This window comes from Chiloscyllium punctatum, chromosome 5 (assembly GCF_047496795.1).
Source record: "Chiloscyllium punctatum isolate Juve2018m chromosome 5, sChiPun1.3, whole genome shotgun sequence".
Lineage (NCBI taxonomy): Eukaryota > Metazoa > Chordata > Chondrichthyes > Orectolobiformes > Hemiscylliidae > Chiloscyllium > Chiloscyllium punctatum.
This window is the reverse complement of record NC_092743.1, coordinates 66,362,261-66,377,076: the sequence shown is the minus strand read 5'-3', so window position 1 is coordinate 66,377,076 and position 14,816 is coordinate 66,362,261. Positions and strand designations below refer to the sequence as shown.

At 40.8% G+C, this 14,816-nt stretch overlaps 1 protein-coding gene across 1 annotated transcript in view; it reads right to left on the bottom strand.

Moving 5' to 3' along the window:
- Positions 1-287: 287 nt before the first annotated feature.
- The window catches only part of LOC140476745 (chloride channel protein C-like), a 129,567-nt gene continuing 115,038 nt past the window's right edge, over positions 288-14,816 (bottom strand). The window contains exons 15-16 of the mRNA XM_072569559.1: positions 7,665-7,757; positions 288-631 (exon numbers count right to left, since the gene is read on the bottom strand). Of these exons, the coding sequence (XP_072425660.1) occupies positions 413-631; positions 7,665-7,757 (312 nt within the window). The 3' untranslated portion in view covers positions 288-412. The remainder of the gene's footprint in view (positions 632-7,664; positions 7,758-14,816) is intronic.

The window sequence follows — 14,816 nt, the reverse complement described above, 5'->3', positions numbered from 1 at the left end:
TAAAGCATTCTTAACTATTTACCCCATAACTTTGTACAACAATTATCAAAACATGGAATTGCAATCATTTGTGAAAAACACAAGCTCACGGGAAATTTACCGTCATTCTTTACAAGGCTGGTTAAGAGATATCCCCTGCTGGAGAACATCTTCTGAAGATGATCTCCGTATATAACATCACCCTAATAAATTGCTATTCAAAAGGGATATTAAAAAAGCTGTTTGGAGAAACCCTGAAAGTAAAGATTATGACAAAGCAAAATTTAAAAAAGCAGAAATTGGAAGTTGTGAGAATGTTATATAGACAATGTATCAAGAACAATTCTACACATTTAGAATTCCTTTCCTGTCTTAACAGCCTTTGTGATTTACACAGAAACAGTAATATGTAAAGATTTCCATCAGAACATTTTTATCTTCTACCATTGTCTGATTCCAAATTCTCAGATTGAAGTAGTTTCTCTTCAAGGCAGAATGGCATCAGATCTTTTCGTGTAATGATGCCAAGGACACGATTTCTCAAGTCAACAACGGTCAAGTGTCGAAGCCCCAGTGTTCGAAAAATGATGTAAGTTCGTTGAAGAGAAAAATTAGCATGGACTGTCATTGCTGATTGGTTGATATGTGGTTTCTAAAGATAACAGAGACAGGTAAGAGAGTTGTATAGATAAAAGAGTTAATGAAGACTGACCACTAACAGTTAACAACAAACAACATATGCTTAGCTTACATACATTAAATGTAAGAAGTTAACATATTGAAAAATAATCGATCTTTATAGTTGGTGGTATTCTGAAGGCACTGGTTTAACATCAGAATGTAATTTTTGTGCAGCTGATATCAAAACAAATGTATCAAAGTCATCATATTTAAACAAAGTACAGTGTCAGAAAAATATTGAATGATGATTGAATATCAATCTATAAAATAAATCCCATATCCTCTGACCATGCACAATCCTGACTTCCACATCACTAAAATGGTCATAATGACACTGAACTCACAATTTCGTAGAATTTACAAGAAGGGGTACTTGTGCACAAAACACAAATCTGGCACACAGATGAAGCAGATAATTAGGAAGGCAAATTGAATGTTGCCCTTTATTTCAAAGGGATTAGAGTGTAAGAGGAGGGAAGTCTTTACTGCATTTGTATAAAATGCTGGTGAGATCATACCTGGAATACTATAAGCAGTTTGGTCCCCTTAAATAAAATATATTAATATCATTGGAGGCAGTTTAAAGAAGGTTCACTAGGATAATCATTGATATGGAAGCATTTTCTTACAAGCAAAAGTTAAACTCTGTTCATTGAAATTTGGAAGAATGAGAGATGATCTCATTGAAACATGTAGAGTTCTTACGGGGAAGTACTGAGAAGATATTTCCCATCATGGGACACTCTGGGACCAGAAGGCATCACCTAAGACTTAAGAGACACCAATTTAAGACCAAGATGAAGAGGAATTCTTCTCTCAGAGGGTTGAGCATCTTTGAAACCCTTTGCCACAGACAGCTGTGAAAGATTCTTAATGTGTAGGGGAATCAAGAGTTATGTGGAAAGAGCAGAAAAGTGTACACGAAAAGTATTGGATCAGCCATGATCCTACTGAATGGCAGAGAAGGCTTGAGGGGCTGAACAGCCTATTGTTGGTTGTATTTCTTATAGTCTACAAAACAAAACTAAGGGGCTACATCTACCAGAATGATTAGTCTCAATGGGGTGAAGACTGATTGATGACCTATTCATGGTCTCAAATTTGTGAAGAATTTTGATTGGATAAACATGGAAAATATACTTCCATTTGTAGGCCACGGAAAAGCAATTGGCCAGAAATATAATACTGTCATTAAAAAATCCAATAGTGAAATCAGGAGAAGCATCTTTAACTAGTAAGCAGTTAGAATGTGGAGCTCACAATCATATAGAACAATTGAAATAAAAAGCATAAACGCATTTAAGGGGATATTAGATAAGCTGAAGAAAGAAAATAAATAGAAATGAATAGCACCATTTGTGAATCCTCAGATATTGACAAAGTCCATTCCAAATGCAGAAATGGTGTGGAGTGCTGGTGTTGGACGGGGGTGGACAAAGTTATAAATCACACAACACCGTACAAACTTTGAGCACTGCTCTTTCATCAGGGAGCTAGTGGAGCAGGATACATTGGACCCAGAATTTATAAGTAAAATATCAAAATGTCATGCAACTGATGCGATGTATTAGACAAACATAGATGGCTGTTAAGTCTCTAATCACTTAGAATGAGTGTCATGTGACTTTTAACCAAATACAGAAAGACATGAATAATGTTCAGCTCAGACTGATGAGTGTTAAGTAACAGTGGTTAGCACTGCTGCCTCACAGTGCCAGAGACCCAGGTTCAATTCCCGCCTCAGGTGACTGACTGTGTGGAGTTTGCACGTTCTGCCCGTGTCTGCGTGGGTTTCCTCCGGGTGCTCCGGTTTCCTCCCACAGTCCAAAGATGTGCAGGTCAGGTGAATTGGTCATGCTAAATTGCCTGTAGTGTTAGGTAAGGAGTAAATGTAGGGGTATGGGTGGGTTGCGCTTCGGCGGGTCAGTGTGGACTTGTTGGGCCGAAGGGCCTGTTTCCATACTGTAATGTAATCTAATCTATGTTGGTCAATATCTGTCTTCAACAAAACAGAACCCAACCTTTGACATTCAATGGTATTACTACCAATGAATACCGCCCCACTAACAACATCCTGTGGATCACTATTTTCTAGAAACTGAACTGGACAAGCCATATAAATACTGTGGCTACAAGAAATTTTATGGCAAATGACTTATCTCCTGACTCCTCAAAGCCAGTCCACCATCAGCATGGCATAAGTTGGACTGTGATGGAATATCTCCCCATTTGTCTGGACGAATGCAACTCCAAAAACACTTGAAAAGATTAATTCCATCCAGAACACAGCAACCCACTTAATTGGCAGCTGTCTCGCAACTTCCATATGTGGTCCCTTCACCACTGATGTACAGAGAGCTACTACTGTGCAATCTATAAGATGCATGGCAGCAATTCACCAAGACTCCTTAGAAACCACTTTCCAAACCCATGCCCCTTCCACCTAAAACAACAAGTACAGCAGATAAATGGGAATATCCCCACCTGCAAGTTCCCCTGCCTTGGAGCTATCCTGCTGGCCCTTCACTGCGTCAAAATCCTGGAAGTCCTTTCCTAACAGTACCTATACTTATGGACTGAGCAGTTCAAGAAAGTAATTCATCATCATTGCTCCAGGACAATTATGAATGGAAATTAAGTGCTGGCCAAGCCATCAACATCAACATCCAGTGAATGAACAAAAGAAAACTGACCTTGGTGAGAAATGCATTTCATGCAGTTATCGAGTCATAGAGGCATACAGCATGGAAATAGGCCTTTGGCCCAAATTGTCTATACTGACCAGGTTTCCAAAACTGAACTAGTTTGATTTGCCTGCATGCATTTGGCCTATAACCTGTAAGCCTTTCCTATGCTTGTACCTGTCCAAATGCCTTTTAAATGTGGTAATTGTACCCACCGCCATCTCTTCCTCTGGCAACTCATTCCATTTATACATATCCTCTGTGTAAAAACGTTGCCCCTTAAGTTCTTTTTAAATCTTTCCCCTCTCATCTTAAACCTATGCCTGCTAGTCTTGGACTCCCCTCCCCTGGGAAAAGGATCCTAGCCATTCACCCTATTCATGCCCCTCATGGTTTTATAAATCTCAATAAGGTCATCCCTCAGCTTCCTACATTCCAGGGAAGAAAGCTCCAGTCTATCCAACCTCTCCTTATAACCCATACCTTTCAGTCTTGGTAACTAAATTTTTTGCAACCTTTACAGTTTAATAACATTCTTCCTATAGCAGAACAACCAGAATTGTACGCAGTACACTGTAAGTGGCCTTACCAATGTCTTGTACAGCTGTAATATGACATCCTAACTCTGTACTCAATGCTCTGTCCAATGAAGCAAGCGTGCCAAATGCTTTCTTCACCACCCTGTCTACCTGTGATACAATTTTCAAGGAACTATGTACATGCACCCCTAGGGTCTCTCTGTTCAAAAACATTCCCTAGAGCCATACCATTAACAGTGTAAATCCTGTCCTAGTTTGTCTCACCAAAATGCAACACCTTGCATTTATCTGAATTAACCTCCATCTCACATTATTTGACCCACTGGCCCAGTTGATCAAGATCCCCTTGTACTCTTAGTTAACCTTCTTGCTGTCCACAACACCACCAATTTTGTGTTGCCCACAGACTTACCAACCATGCCTCCGATACTCTCAACCAAAACATTTATATCAATTACAAACAACAGTGGACCCAGCACCAATCCTTGCAGCACACCACTGGTCACAGGCCTCCAGACTGAACAACAACCCTTTACCACCAGTCTCTGCTTCTCACCTTCAAGACAATCATGTAACCAATCTTCCTGAATCCCATGTGATCTTGATAATCAGTCTATCATGTGGAACCTTGTTGACGGTCTTGCTAAAGTCTACGTAGAAGGTGAATACCAATCTGCCTTCATCTATCATCTTGGTCACTTCATCAAAAAATTTGATCAAATTTGTAACACATGATTTCCCACGCACAAAGCCATGTTGACTATTTCTAATCAGTCCTTGCATTTCCAAATTCTGTAGATCCTGTCTCTCAGAATCCTCTGCAACTACTTATCCCCCACTGATGTTAGGCTCACTGGTTTATAGTTCCCTGGCTTTTCATTGCAGCCTTTAAGTAGTGGCACAACCCTCCAGTCTCCCGGCACCTCTCCCATGGCTATCAATGATGTCAATATCTCAAGCAAGGAGGCCTGCTGATTCTTTCCCATCTTCCTACCCGAATACACTTGATCAGATCTTGGGGATTTATCTAACTTTGTGTTTTAAGATCTCCAACACTTCCTCTTCTGTAATGTGGACTCTTTTCAAGATATAATTATTTATTTTCCTGAGTTCCCTAGCTTTCCTCTTAAGTTTATTCCTAAACCCCTTATACTCAAGGGACTCATTTGATCCCAGCAGCTTATACCTGACATATGCTTCCTTCTTTTCCTTGACCAGAGCTTCAATATCTCTAGTTAATCAGTATTCCCTACTCCTGCCAGCCTTGCCCTTCACACAGGAACATACTGGCCCTGAACTCATTATCTCGCTCTTGAAAGCCTTCCATTTCCCAGACATCCCTTTACCTGTGAAGAGCCTTCCTCAACCAACTTTTGATTGTCAAAGTTAGCCTTGTCCCAATTTTGAACTTTAACTTGTTGACCAGAGCGTTCCTTTTACATTTTATTTTAAAACTATTTTAAATTAGAATGATAGTTTCTGGTCCCAAAGTGCTGCCCCACTAACACCTCAGTCACTTGCTCTGACTTATTTCCCAAGAGGAGGTCAAGTTTTCTCGCTACTCTAGTAGGGCCATGTGATTGAGAAAGTTTTCCTCAACACACTTAGTAAATTATCCCCCATCCATGTCTTTAACATAATGGCAGTCTCAGTCTATGTTTGGAAAGTTAAAATCTCCTACTATTACAACTCTATTATTCTTACAGCTATTTGCAATCACCTTACATATTTGCTCCTCAATTTCCTGCTGACTATTGGGGAGCCTGTAAAACAATCCCATCAAAGTGACCACCCCCTTTTTATATCTCAGTTCCTCCCATATAGCTTCACTGGATGATCCCTCAGGAATATCCTAATTACTGCCGTGATGTTATCCCAAATACCATCCCCCCGCCCCCCCTTGCTTCCCCTTCTCTCCTTCCAATAGCATTTGTATCCTAGAACATTGAGCTGCCAGTTCTGTCCTCCCTCAGCCATGTTTCTATAATAGCAATGATATCCCAGTCCCATGTTCCCAACCATGCCCTAGGTTCACCTGCCTTAACTGTTAGGCCTCTTTATTGAAATAAATGCAATTATAACTGTAATTCATCAATCTTCCCTCATTCCTTGCTGTGCTCTTGCCTTCCTTGTCTATTTAACTTGCTCTCTAACTTCTGCATTAGCCTCAATCTTCTCTTTTGTCTCACTGCTATCTTGGGTCCCACCCCCTGCCAGAATAACTTAAACTCTCCTAAGTAAATCTAACAAATCTCCCCACCAGGATATTGATCCCCCTCGAGTTCCGGTATCTCTTGTACAGGTCACTCTGCCCCAGAACTGATTCCAATGACAATGCATCTATTGCATTTAATATTCATAGCTGTAATATTTTCAGGAGAGAGAGAGAGTGAAACATGGAGAATGGAAGGTGTAGACAGATGGAGTGGTTATTCTAGTGAAGGGTTAAATCACAACCTTAGAATGAAAGAATGATCAAAGGGATGTAAAAATATTAAACCCTTTTGGATTTAGAAGAATTTTCTCATTCTTTTTCTTTAAAGGTATCGGGGCAAGGGTATTAGGTAGTAGCTAACATACCATCCCAACCAACAAGATACTTCACCTTATTGCCCAGCAATCAGCTCAGAAACTAAAAACAATACAGGCCTCAACATTGACAACACAGCTCATCAGAAGCTAGCTACCCATCAGAGCTGACCTGCTTCTGGCTAAGTCCACTGGTTGAAGCCTAACCCTTAAGGGAACCAGCAGCAAGAAGGTAAATGTTTCTTCTTCCTGTCACAGTGTAGGAGTCATGGGGATAGGGCGTGGTCAGGGTGTTTGGAGACAGGGTAGGGCTGTCCACAGTTTTCAGGGACTACCTCTTGCTCCTTCGTCTACTTCTCCAATTTTCTCCAGAGTTGGGCAATTGAAATCTCCCCTAACCCAGAAGGCAGATCTCCATGTTTTCCCAGTCAGAAACTTTGCCAGCTTGGGAAGTTGGTGAGCTAAGGCATTTGTGTGGTTAATTTGTCGCATGATTTGTTTATAATAGAATTTGTTATAATGTAGCACAATGATTATTTGGAACTTCGGGGCTTTAATTGCTGTCGAGTTGAGAAAGTTCCCAGTGGACCTTTTTGCTCTGTAATTTAATGCTGAGGTGCGCAAAGTTTCTCTCCCCGGGGTCAACTCACCCCATTACTTCCTTTTCTCTGGGGAGGGAGAAATTGCACCCAAAGAATTCAGAAATTAGAAGGGAAATCACATAATGCTCAGTGAACTTTATAAACTCCAAAGATTACAGAGAAGATTCAAGGAGCAGGATGTAGACATTTCAGAGAACATGTATGGGTAACACTATAAGAATTGCTTAACAATCATAAAGCAGACTGCCAAAAGTTGATGCATGCAATTATTCTGGAATATACAAGAATTTACTACATGCAAGTGCAGTGTTCCTGCAGGATTTTCCTTATAAACTAAAAGTTTGGATCTTGGCATGCAAGACATTCTTATATAGGAAGTACCCATATAAAGGTAAACTTTGCTTCACCATTAAGAGATTGGAAAATATTAGACACCTAATTCAGTTACTGCTATATAAAATCTTGCTGATAATGTAAAAAAACTGAAGTAACTGACAGCACAGTCAACACAGCAGGGCTCTTGTGGCACAGTACCCCTACCTCTAAGCCAGGAGGTCCTGTTTCAGAGATGTGTAATAGTATCTCTGAACAGGTTGATTAGAAAATATCTAAAGTCTGCACACTGACAGATCTTTGTACAGTTGGCTTACCAAATTGACATAGTAGTCCTTATAACGATTGTCAGTTCTGTACTCATTCAGGAGAAGATTCATCTTAGTTGAGTTTATCAGCTTGGCAGACATCTATTAATAAAATAACAACAATAGCTTGTTATGCATCCTTTAACATAATAAAACACCCCAATACACTTCGCATGATTGTTACCAAACAAATTTTGATATTATTTAGGATGTGTCTAAAGAGATCAGCTTTCAGAGATATCCTCAGACTGCAAAGAGAGCTGGAAAGCCAGAATGATTGTAAAAGAGAATGGCAGAACTTAGAGTCTGAGCGACCAAGGGCCCATCTGCCAACAGTGCAGTCATTGTAATTGGGGATGATCAAGAGGCTAGAATTAGATGAATGCAAATGTATTGGAAGGTAGTAGAGATGGAGAAAGTCACAGAGATAGGATAGGTGAGGCCACTGATGGCAACCAAGGATGGGAATTTCAAAACAGTTCTTTCGCTAATTAGGAATGTATACAACGTCAGTGAGCATAGGAGTGATTGCTGAGTGGACTTGGTGCAAGTTAAGTCATTGAGTAGCTGAACTTTGGATAGTTTCACATTAAGGAGAGTGAGTGATGAAAGATCAGCCAGACATGGATTGAAATTGTTAAGTCTAGAGATAACAAAAAGAGAAATAATGGTTTCAAAAATGTTGGGGTAGGAACAGATTCAAGTGATGTCATGCATGTGGAAATAGATGTCCTCATGATGGAATGATTGTGTCAACTATCTCAAGATCACACTTAAATGAGTGAACATGGCTTGATATCAGATGTTTGCATGGAGAGGGGTAGAATCAGTGCCCAGAAGCAAAGTATATGGCAGAGGAAATATCTTTGGGCTGCCCAATATTTAGCTGGAGACATATTCTGCTCATCCAGTATAGGTGACAGACAAGCAGTCTGATCATTTGGAGACAGTGGAAGAATTGAGAGAGTGTGTGGTGACATAGAATCAGTGTTGATACTGTGGGCTGAATATTAGCTACCAAGATGGTAGCATAAAGCAGTTTCCTGACTCCTGGACCACCTCAGTGAAATGTATCTTAAAAGATTGATTTTCACTCAGGGGTGTAGGGGAGTGGAGGGACTGTGGTGGGAGGTTGGACCAAGGGCAAGCAAGTACTAAATCAACAAAACACTCGATTGAAACTTCCCAGCTAAAAAACAAAAGCTGCTCACCAGAGAGTTTTCTTAACTCTTACTGACAATTACAGCCTTTTCTTTTTTAACTTTAATGCACAGAGCATTTAGAAACTTTAAAACAAGATCATTATACTGACTCTTTCTGCCTTTCAAGAGCATTTATTTCTACTACACGAATATGAGTCACACACTGGCCTTGCAATAGCCAAATGCAATCTGTTTTAATTCAAAGTTAAAAATTACACACCAGGTTATAGTCCAATAGGTTTAATTGGAAGCACACTAGCTTTCGGAGCACCACTCCATCAGGTGATAGTGGAGGACACCATTCTAAGGCACAGAATTTATAGCAAAAATTTACAGTGTGATGTAACTGAAATTATACATTGAAAAATACCTTAATTGTCTGTTGAATCTTTCATCTGTTCGAATACCATGATAATTTCACTTCTTTCATGTGTAAATCACAAAACCTTTTTTTAAAAGTTGCTTTCTCAGGTTAGCTGTAACAATAGGTGATAGCTCGACAATATGTTGAAGGCATATTGAAGCCCCCTGTTTTCTCTGTCTATGCCATGATGTTTAGATTGATTCTAATCTAAAAAGTGAGATAACAGAGTTTTACATGAATTCATGCAGTTTTTGAGCAAAGCACAATGTAACTCTGCAAGTACAAATTCACCCCACAAAATATGTGTGTATGTGGGTCTTTGTCTGTCGTGTGTGTGTGTGTGTGTCTCTGTCTGGGTTGGGAGTTGAGTATGAGAGAGAGTGTATATGTGTGTGTAGTGAGTGTAGAGTGATAAGTCTGTGAGGGGGTGCATATGCGAGTGTGGGAGTGTGTGCGTGTCTGGGGTAGGGGGATTGTGAGTGTCTTTGAGAGAGTGTATATGTGTGTGCATGAGTGTAGAGTCATCTAAGTCTCTGAGAGGATGCCTGTGTGAGTGTGGGAGTGTGTGTGTCTGTAAGGGTGTGTGTGAGTGTCTGTGTGCATGTCTTTGTGCGTGTGTGTTTAGGAGTGTCTGTGTGTGTGTGTGTATAGTGCAATGGTGGTCACCTGTAGTGTGACATGAACCCAAGGTCCCGGTTGAGGCCCTCCCGAAGTCCGCCTTGGAGGATGATCACCTGAAGGTCCAAGGTTGAATGTCCTGGACCGCTGAAGTGTTCCCCAACTGGGAGGGAACTCTCCTGTCTATTGATTGTTGTGTGATGCCCATTCATCCATTGTTGTAGCCTTTGCTCGGTTTCCCCAAAGGCTACGACAATGGATGAATGGGCATCACACAACAATCAATAGACAGGAGTATTCCCTCCCAGTTGGGGAACATTTCAGTGGTCCAGGACATTTAACCTTGGACCTTCGGGTGACCATCCTGACTTCAGGACAGGCAGCAGCGAAAAGTGGCCGAGCAGAGGCTGATAGCTAAGTTCGGTACCCGTAGGGAGGGCCTCAACCGGAACCTTGGGTTCATGTCACATTACAGGTGACCACCATTGCACTATACACACACAAAGACACTCCTACACACACAAAGTCACACCCACACCCACACAGGCATCCTCTCAGAGACTTAGACGACTCTACACTCTCTCTCACAGACACGCACAATCCTCCCCAACCCAGACATGCACACACACTCCCACATGCACCCCCTCACAGAGTTAAGACACTCTACACTCACTACACATTCATATACACTCTCTCTCACACCCACAACCCTCCAACCCAGATAGAGAAACACACACACAGAGACAAAGACCCACATACACACATATATTTTGTGAGGTAAATTTGTACTTGCAGAGTTGCATTGTACTTTGCTCAAAGACTGCTAGAATTCATGTAAAACTCTGTTATCTTACTTTTTAGATTAGAATCAATCTAAACATCATGGCTTAGACAGAGAACACAGGGGGCAAACGCCTTCAACATATTGTCTAGCTATCACCTATTGTTACAGCTAACCTGAGAAAGCAACTTTTAAAAAAAGGTTTTGTGATTTACACATGAAAGAAGTGAAACTATCATGGTATTCGAACAGATGAAAGACTCAACAATCAAGGTATTTTTCAATGTATTATTTCAGTTACATCACATTGTAAATTTTTGCTATAAATTCTGTGCCTTACAATTGTGTCCTCCACAACCACCTGATGAAGGAGCATCCCTCCGAAAGCTAATGTGCTTCCAATTAAACCTGTTGGACTATAACCTGGTGTTGTGTGATTTTTAACTTTGTACACCCCAGTCCAACATCGGCATCTCCAGATCATGTTTTAATTCTGATTTGGAGATGCCGGTGTTGGACTGGGGTGTACAAAGTTAAAAATCACACAACACCAGGTTATAGTTCAACAGGTTTAATTGGAAGTACACTAGCTTTCGGAGGGACGCTCCTTCATCAGGTGATTGTGGAGGGCTTGATCGTAACACAGAATTTATAGCAAAAATTTGCAGTGTGATGTAACTGAAATTATACATTGAAAAATTGATTGTCTGTTAAGCCTTTCATCTGTTAGAATACAGTGATAGTTTCACTTCCTTCAACATATTGTCTAGCTATCACCATTGTTAACAGCTAACCCGAGAATGCAACTTTTAAAAAAAAGGGTTTTGTGATTTACACATGAAAGAAGTGAAACTTTCACTGTATTCTAACAGATGAAAGGCTTAACAGACAACCAATTTTTCAATGTATAATTTCAGTTACATCACACTGCAAATTTTTGCTATAAATTCTGTGTTACAATCGAGCCCTCCACAATCACCTGATGAAGGAGCATCGCTCCGAAAGCTAGTGTACTTCCAATTAAAACTGTTGGACTATAACATGGTGTTGTGTGATTTTTAACTAATGTTTTAATTCAGCACTGAGTTCAAATGGTTCTATTGAGTCTGGGTTTCATTCCTGTGTGAATGCCATATTTCCCACACTGGCAAATATTGATTGTGAAGAAGATGGGGAAGGAAGGTCTGTGGACTCTTCCCAACTCTGCAAAAATCTGGTCTTGCATGTTTAAATTGTGCCACTGAAAAGCGGCACATGGATGAGCAATAAAAGGGGGCCCAGGAAGATCACTGGGGAGCACCAAAGCTAATGGCACAGAAGCAGGAAGAGAAGCCACTAAATTCACTGGTTATATATACTTCTAATTAACCATTCAAAGAAGTTATAACCAACCTCTGGGCAGGTGAGTCTTCTGACCCTGAGGTAGGGACACTACCACTGCACACAGGAGCCCCTTGATTCACTAATTATAACAAATAGACAGTAAGGGAATCAAGTGAGTGCATTCTCACCCAATTGGATGGCAGTAAAGAAGAAATGGAGGAGGATGATGTCAAAGGCTTTAGGCAGGTCATGATGAGTCAGAGGGGAGAGTTTGCTCTGACAAAATCACATGGAATGTCATTTGTCTCTTTGATAATAGTGAAACAACACTGTGCCAAGTGGTAAAATCTGCTTGGAAGGATTAAATCACAGAATCCCTGAAAAGATTGGCACAGATTTTGAGAGAATTAATAATATGTTTCTAGAGAGGAAATGATGTTGGTGTTAGTGGTATAATTTGCAAAGACTGAGAGGATCAAGGTTTAGATTTTCAAGGAGTGAGTGATGATGACAAATCTCAAGGAGTGAGGAAGCAGTACATCAAGAAAGAAAGCATCAGTGACATCAGCTAATATTGGACCAGAAAAGAAAGGAGGATGGTCAGCTGCTTAGTGAGACTAGGATAGAGCGAGCAGGTCTGACAGCATTTGCGGGGAGACAGCAGAATTAATGTTTTGGATTGAGTTACCTTTCCTCAGAACTTACTTTTCCAACAATTTCTGTTTTTGTTTCTGATTTACAGCATTCTTAGTTCTTTCCATTTTTATTTAGAGGAGCACAAGTGGGTCTTTTGGATTCTTCTGTCAAGAAGAGCTGAGAGGTTAAGAGGAATGAAAGGAGAAGCTAAAGGAATGTAGTTAAAAATCACACAACACCAGGTTATAGTCCAACAGGTTTGTTTTGAAGCACCAGCTTTTGGAGCACCACGCCTTCATCTAGTGTTTGTGGAGAATAAGATTATAAGACACAGAATTTATAGCAAAGGTTTTGCTACAAATTCAGTGTCTTACAATGTAATTCTCCACAACCACCTGATGAAGGAGCAGTGCTCTGAAAGCTAGTCCTTCCAAATAAACTCTGACGCGGTGTTGTATGATTTTTAACTTTTGTACACCCCAGTCCAACACCGGCATCTCCAAATCATGACTGAAGGAATATATAGGTTTAGGGTTGGGCATAGAAGTTTGGGTCTGTGAGTTAAGGGAAGGGAAAAAAGAGGTAGCTGAACAATGCTCTTAATCTTAGAGGCAAAGAATTCCACAAATTTTGTTCTTTGAAGGGATGGTGGAGAAGACAGGAAAGAGTGATTTAAGAAAACACTTTGTAACAAAGAAACTGGAATTTGTAATACAGACCAGGATGGTCATGAAATAGTAAGCAGCTTTAATGAACAGGTGAGGAGCCATTCGTGCTTTATTGGGTCCAGCCAATGCAATGCAGAGTGGCTAAACCATTTGCTACCATTACATTCAACTCTCTTATATCAAAAACTGGATAGAATGTGGAACTCACAACCATAGGAAGTGGTTGAGGTAATTAGCGGTAGATGTGATCTATGTGGACTTCAGTAAGGAGAACAACAAGGTACCCCATGGGAGACTGATTAGCAAGGTTAGATCTCATGGAATACAGGGATAACTAGCCATTTGGATACAGAACTGGCTCAAAGGTAGAAGACAGAGGGTGGTGGTGGAGGGTTGTTTTTCAGACTGGAGGCCTGTGACCAGTGGAGTGCCACCAGGATCAGTGCTGGGTCCTCTACTTAAATGATTTGGATGTGAGCATAAGAGGTACAGTTAGTAAGTATGCAGATGACACCAAAACTGGAGGAGTAGTGGACAGCAAAGAAGGTTACCTCAGATTACAACAGGATCTGGACCAGATGGGTCAATGGGCTGAGAAGTGGCAGATGGAGTTTCAGATAAATGCGAGGTGCTGCATTTTGGGATAGCAAATCTTAGCAGGACTTATACACTTAATGGTAAGGTCCTGGGGAATGTTGCTGAACAAAGAGACCTTGGAGTGCAGGTTCATAGCTCCTTGAAAGTGGAGTCGCAGGTAGATAGGATAGTGAAGAAAGAATTTAGTATGCTTTCTTTTATTGGTCAGTGTATTGATAACAGGAGTTGGAAGATCATGTTACGGCTGTACAGGACATTGGTTAGGCCACTGTTGGAACATTGCGTGCAATTCTGGTCTCTTTCCTATCGGAAAGATGTTGTGAAACTTGAAAGGGTTCAGAAAAGATTTACAAGGATGTTGCCAGGGTTGGAGGGTTTGAGCTATAGGGAGAGGCTGAACAGGCTGGGGCTGTTTTCCCTGGAGCGTTGGAGGCTGAGGGGTGACCTTATAGAGGTTTACAAAATTATGAGGGGCTTGGATAGGGTAAATAGGCAAAGTGTTTTCCCAGGGATTGGGGAGTCCAGAATTAGAGAACGTAGGTTTAGGGTGAGAGGGGAAATATATATAAGAGACCTCAGGGGCACCATTGTCACACAGAGGGTGGTACGGGTATGGAATGAGCTGCCAGAGGAAGTGGTGGAGGCTGGTACAATTGCAACTTTTAAGACGCATTTGGATGGGTATATGAATAGGAAGGGTTTGGAGGGATATGGGCCGGGTGCTGGCAGGAGGGACTAGATTGGGTTGAGATATCTGGTCGGCATGGACGGGTTGAACCGAAGGGTCTGTTTCCATGCTGTACATCTCTATGACTCTAAGTCCTCTGTTTCCCCAAAATCACAAATTTATTTATCGATACCAAAAAAAGATAACAAAAATTAACATTTGCAGACCAAATTCAAGCATGTGCAATAGTTTTAACCATTTTAACGAGCTCTGAACTCTCAAATTTCATCATACATGGGGTTTCT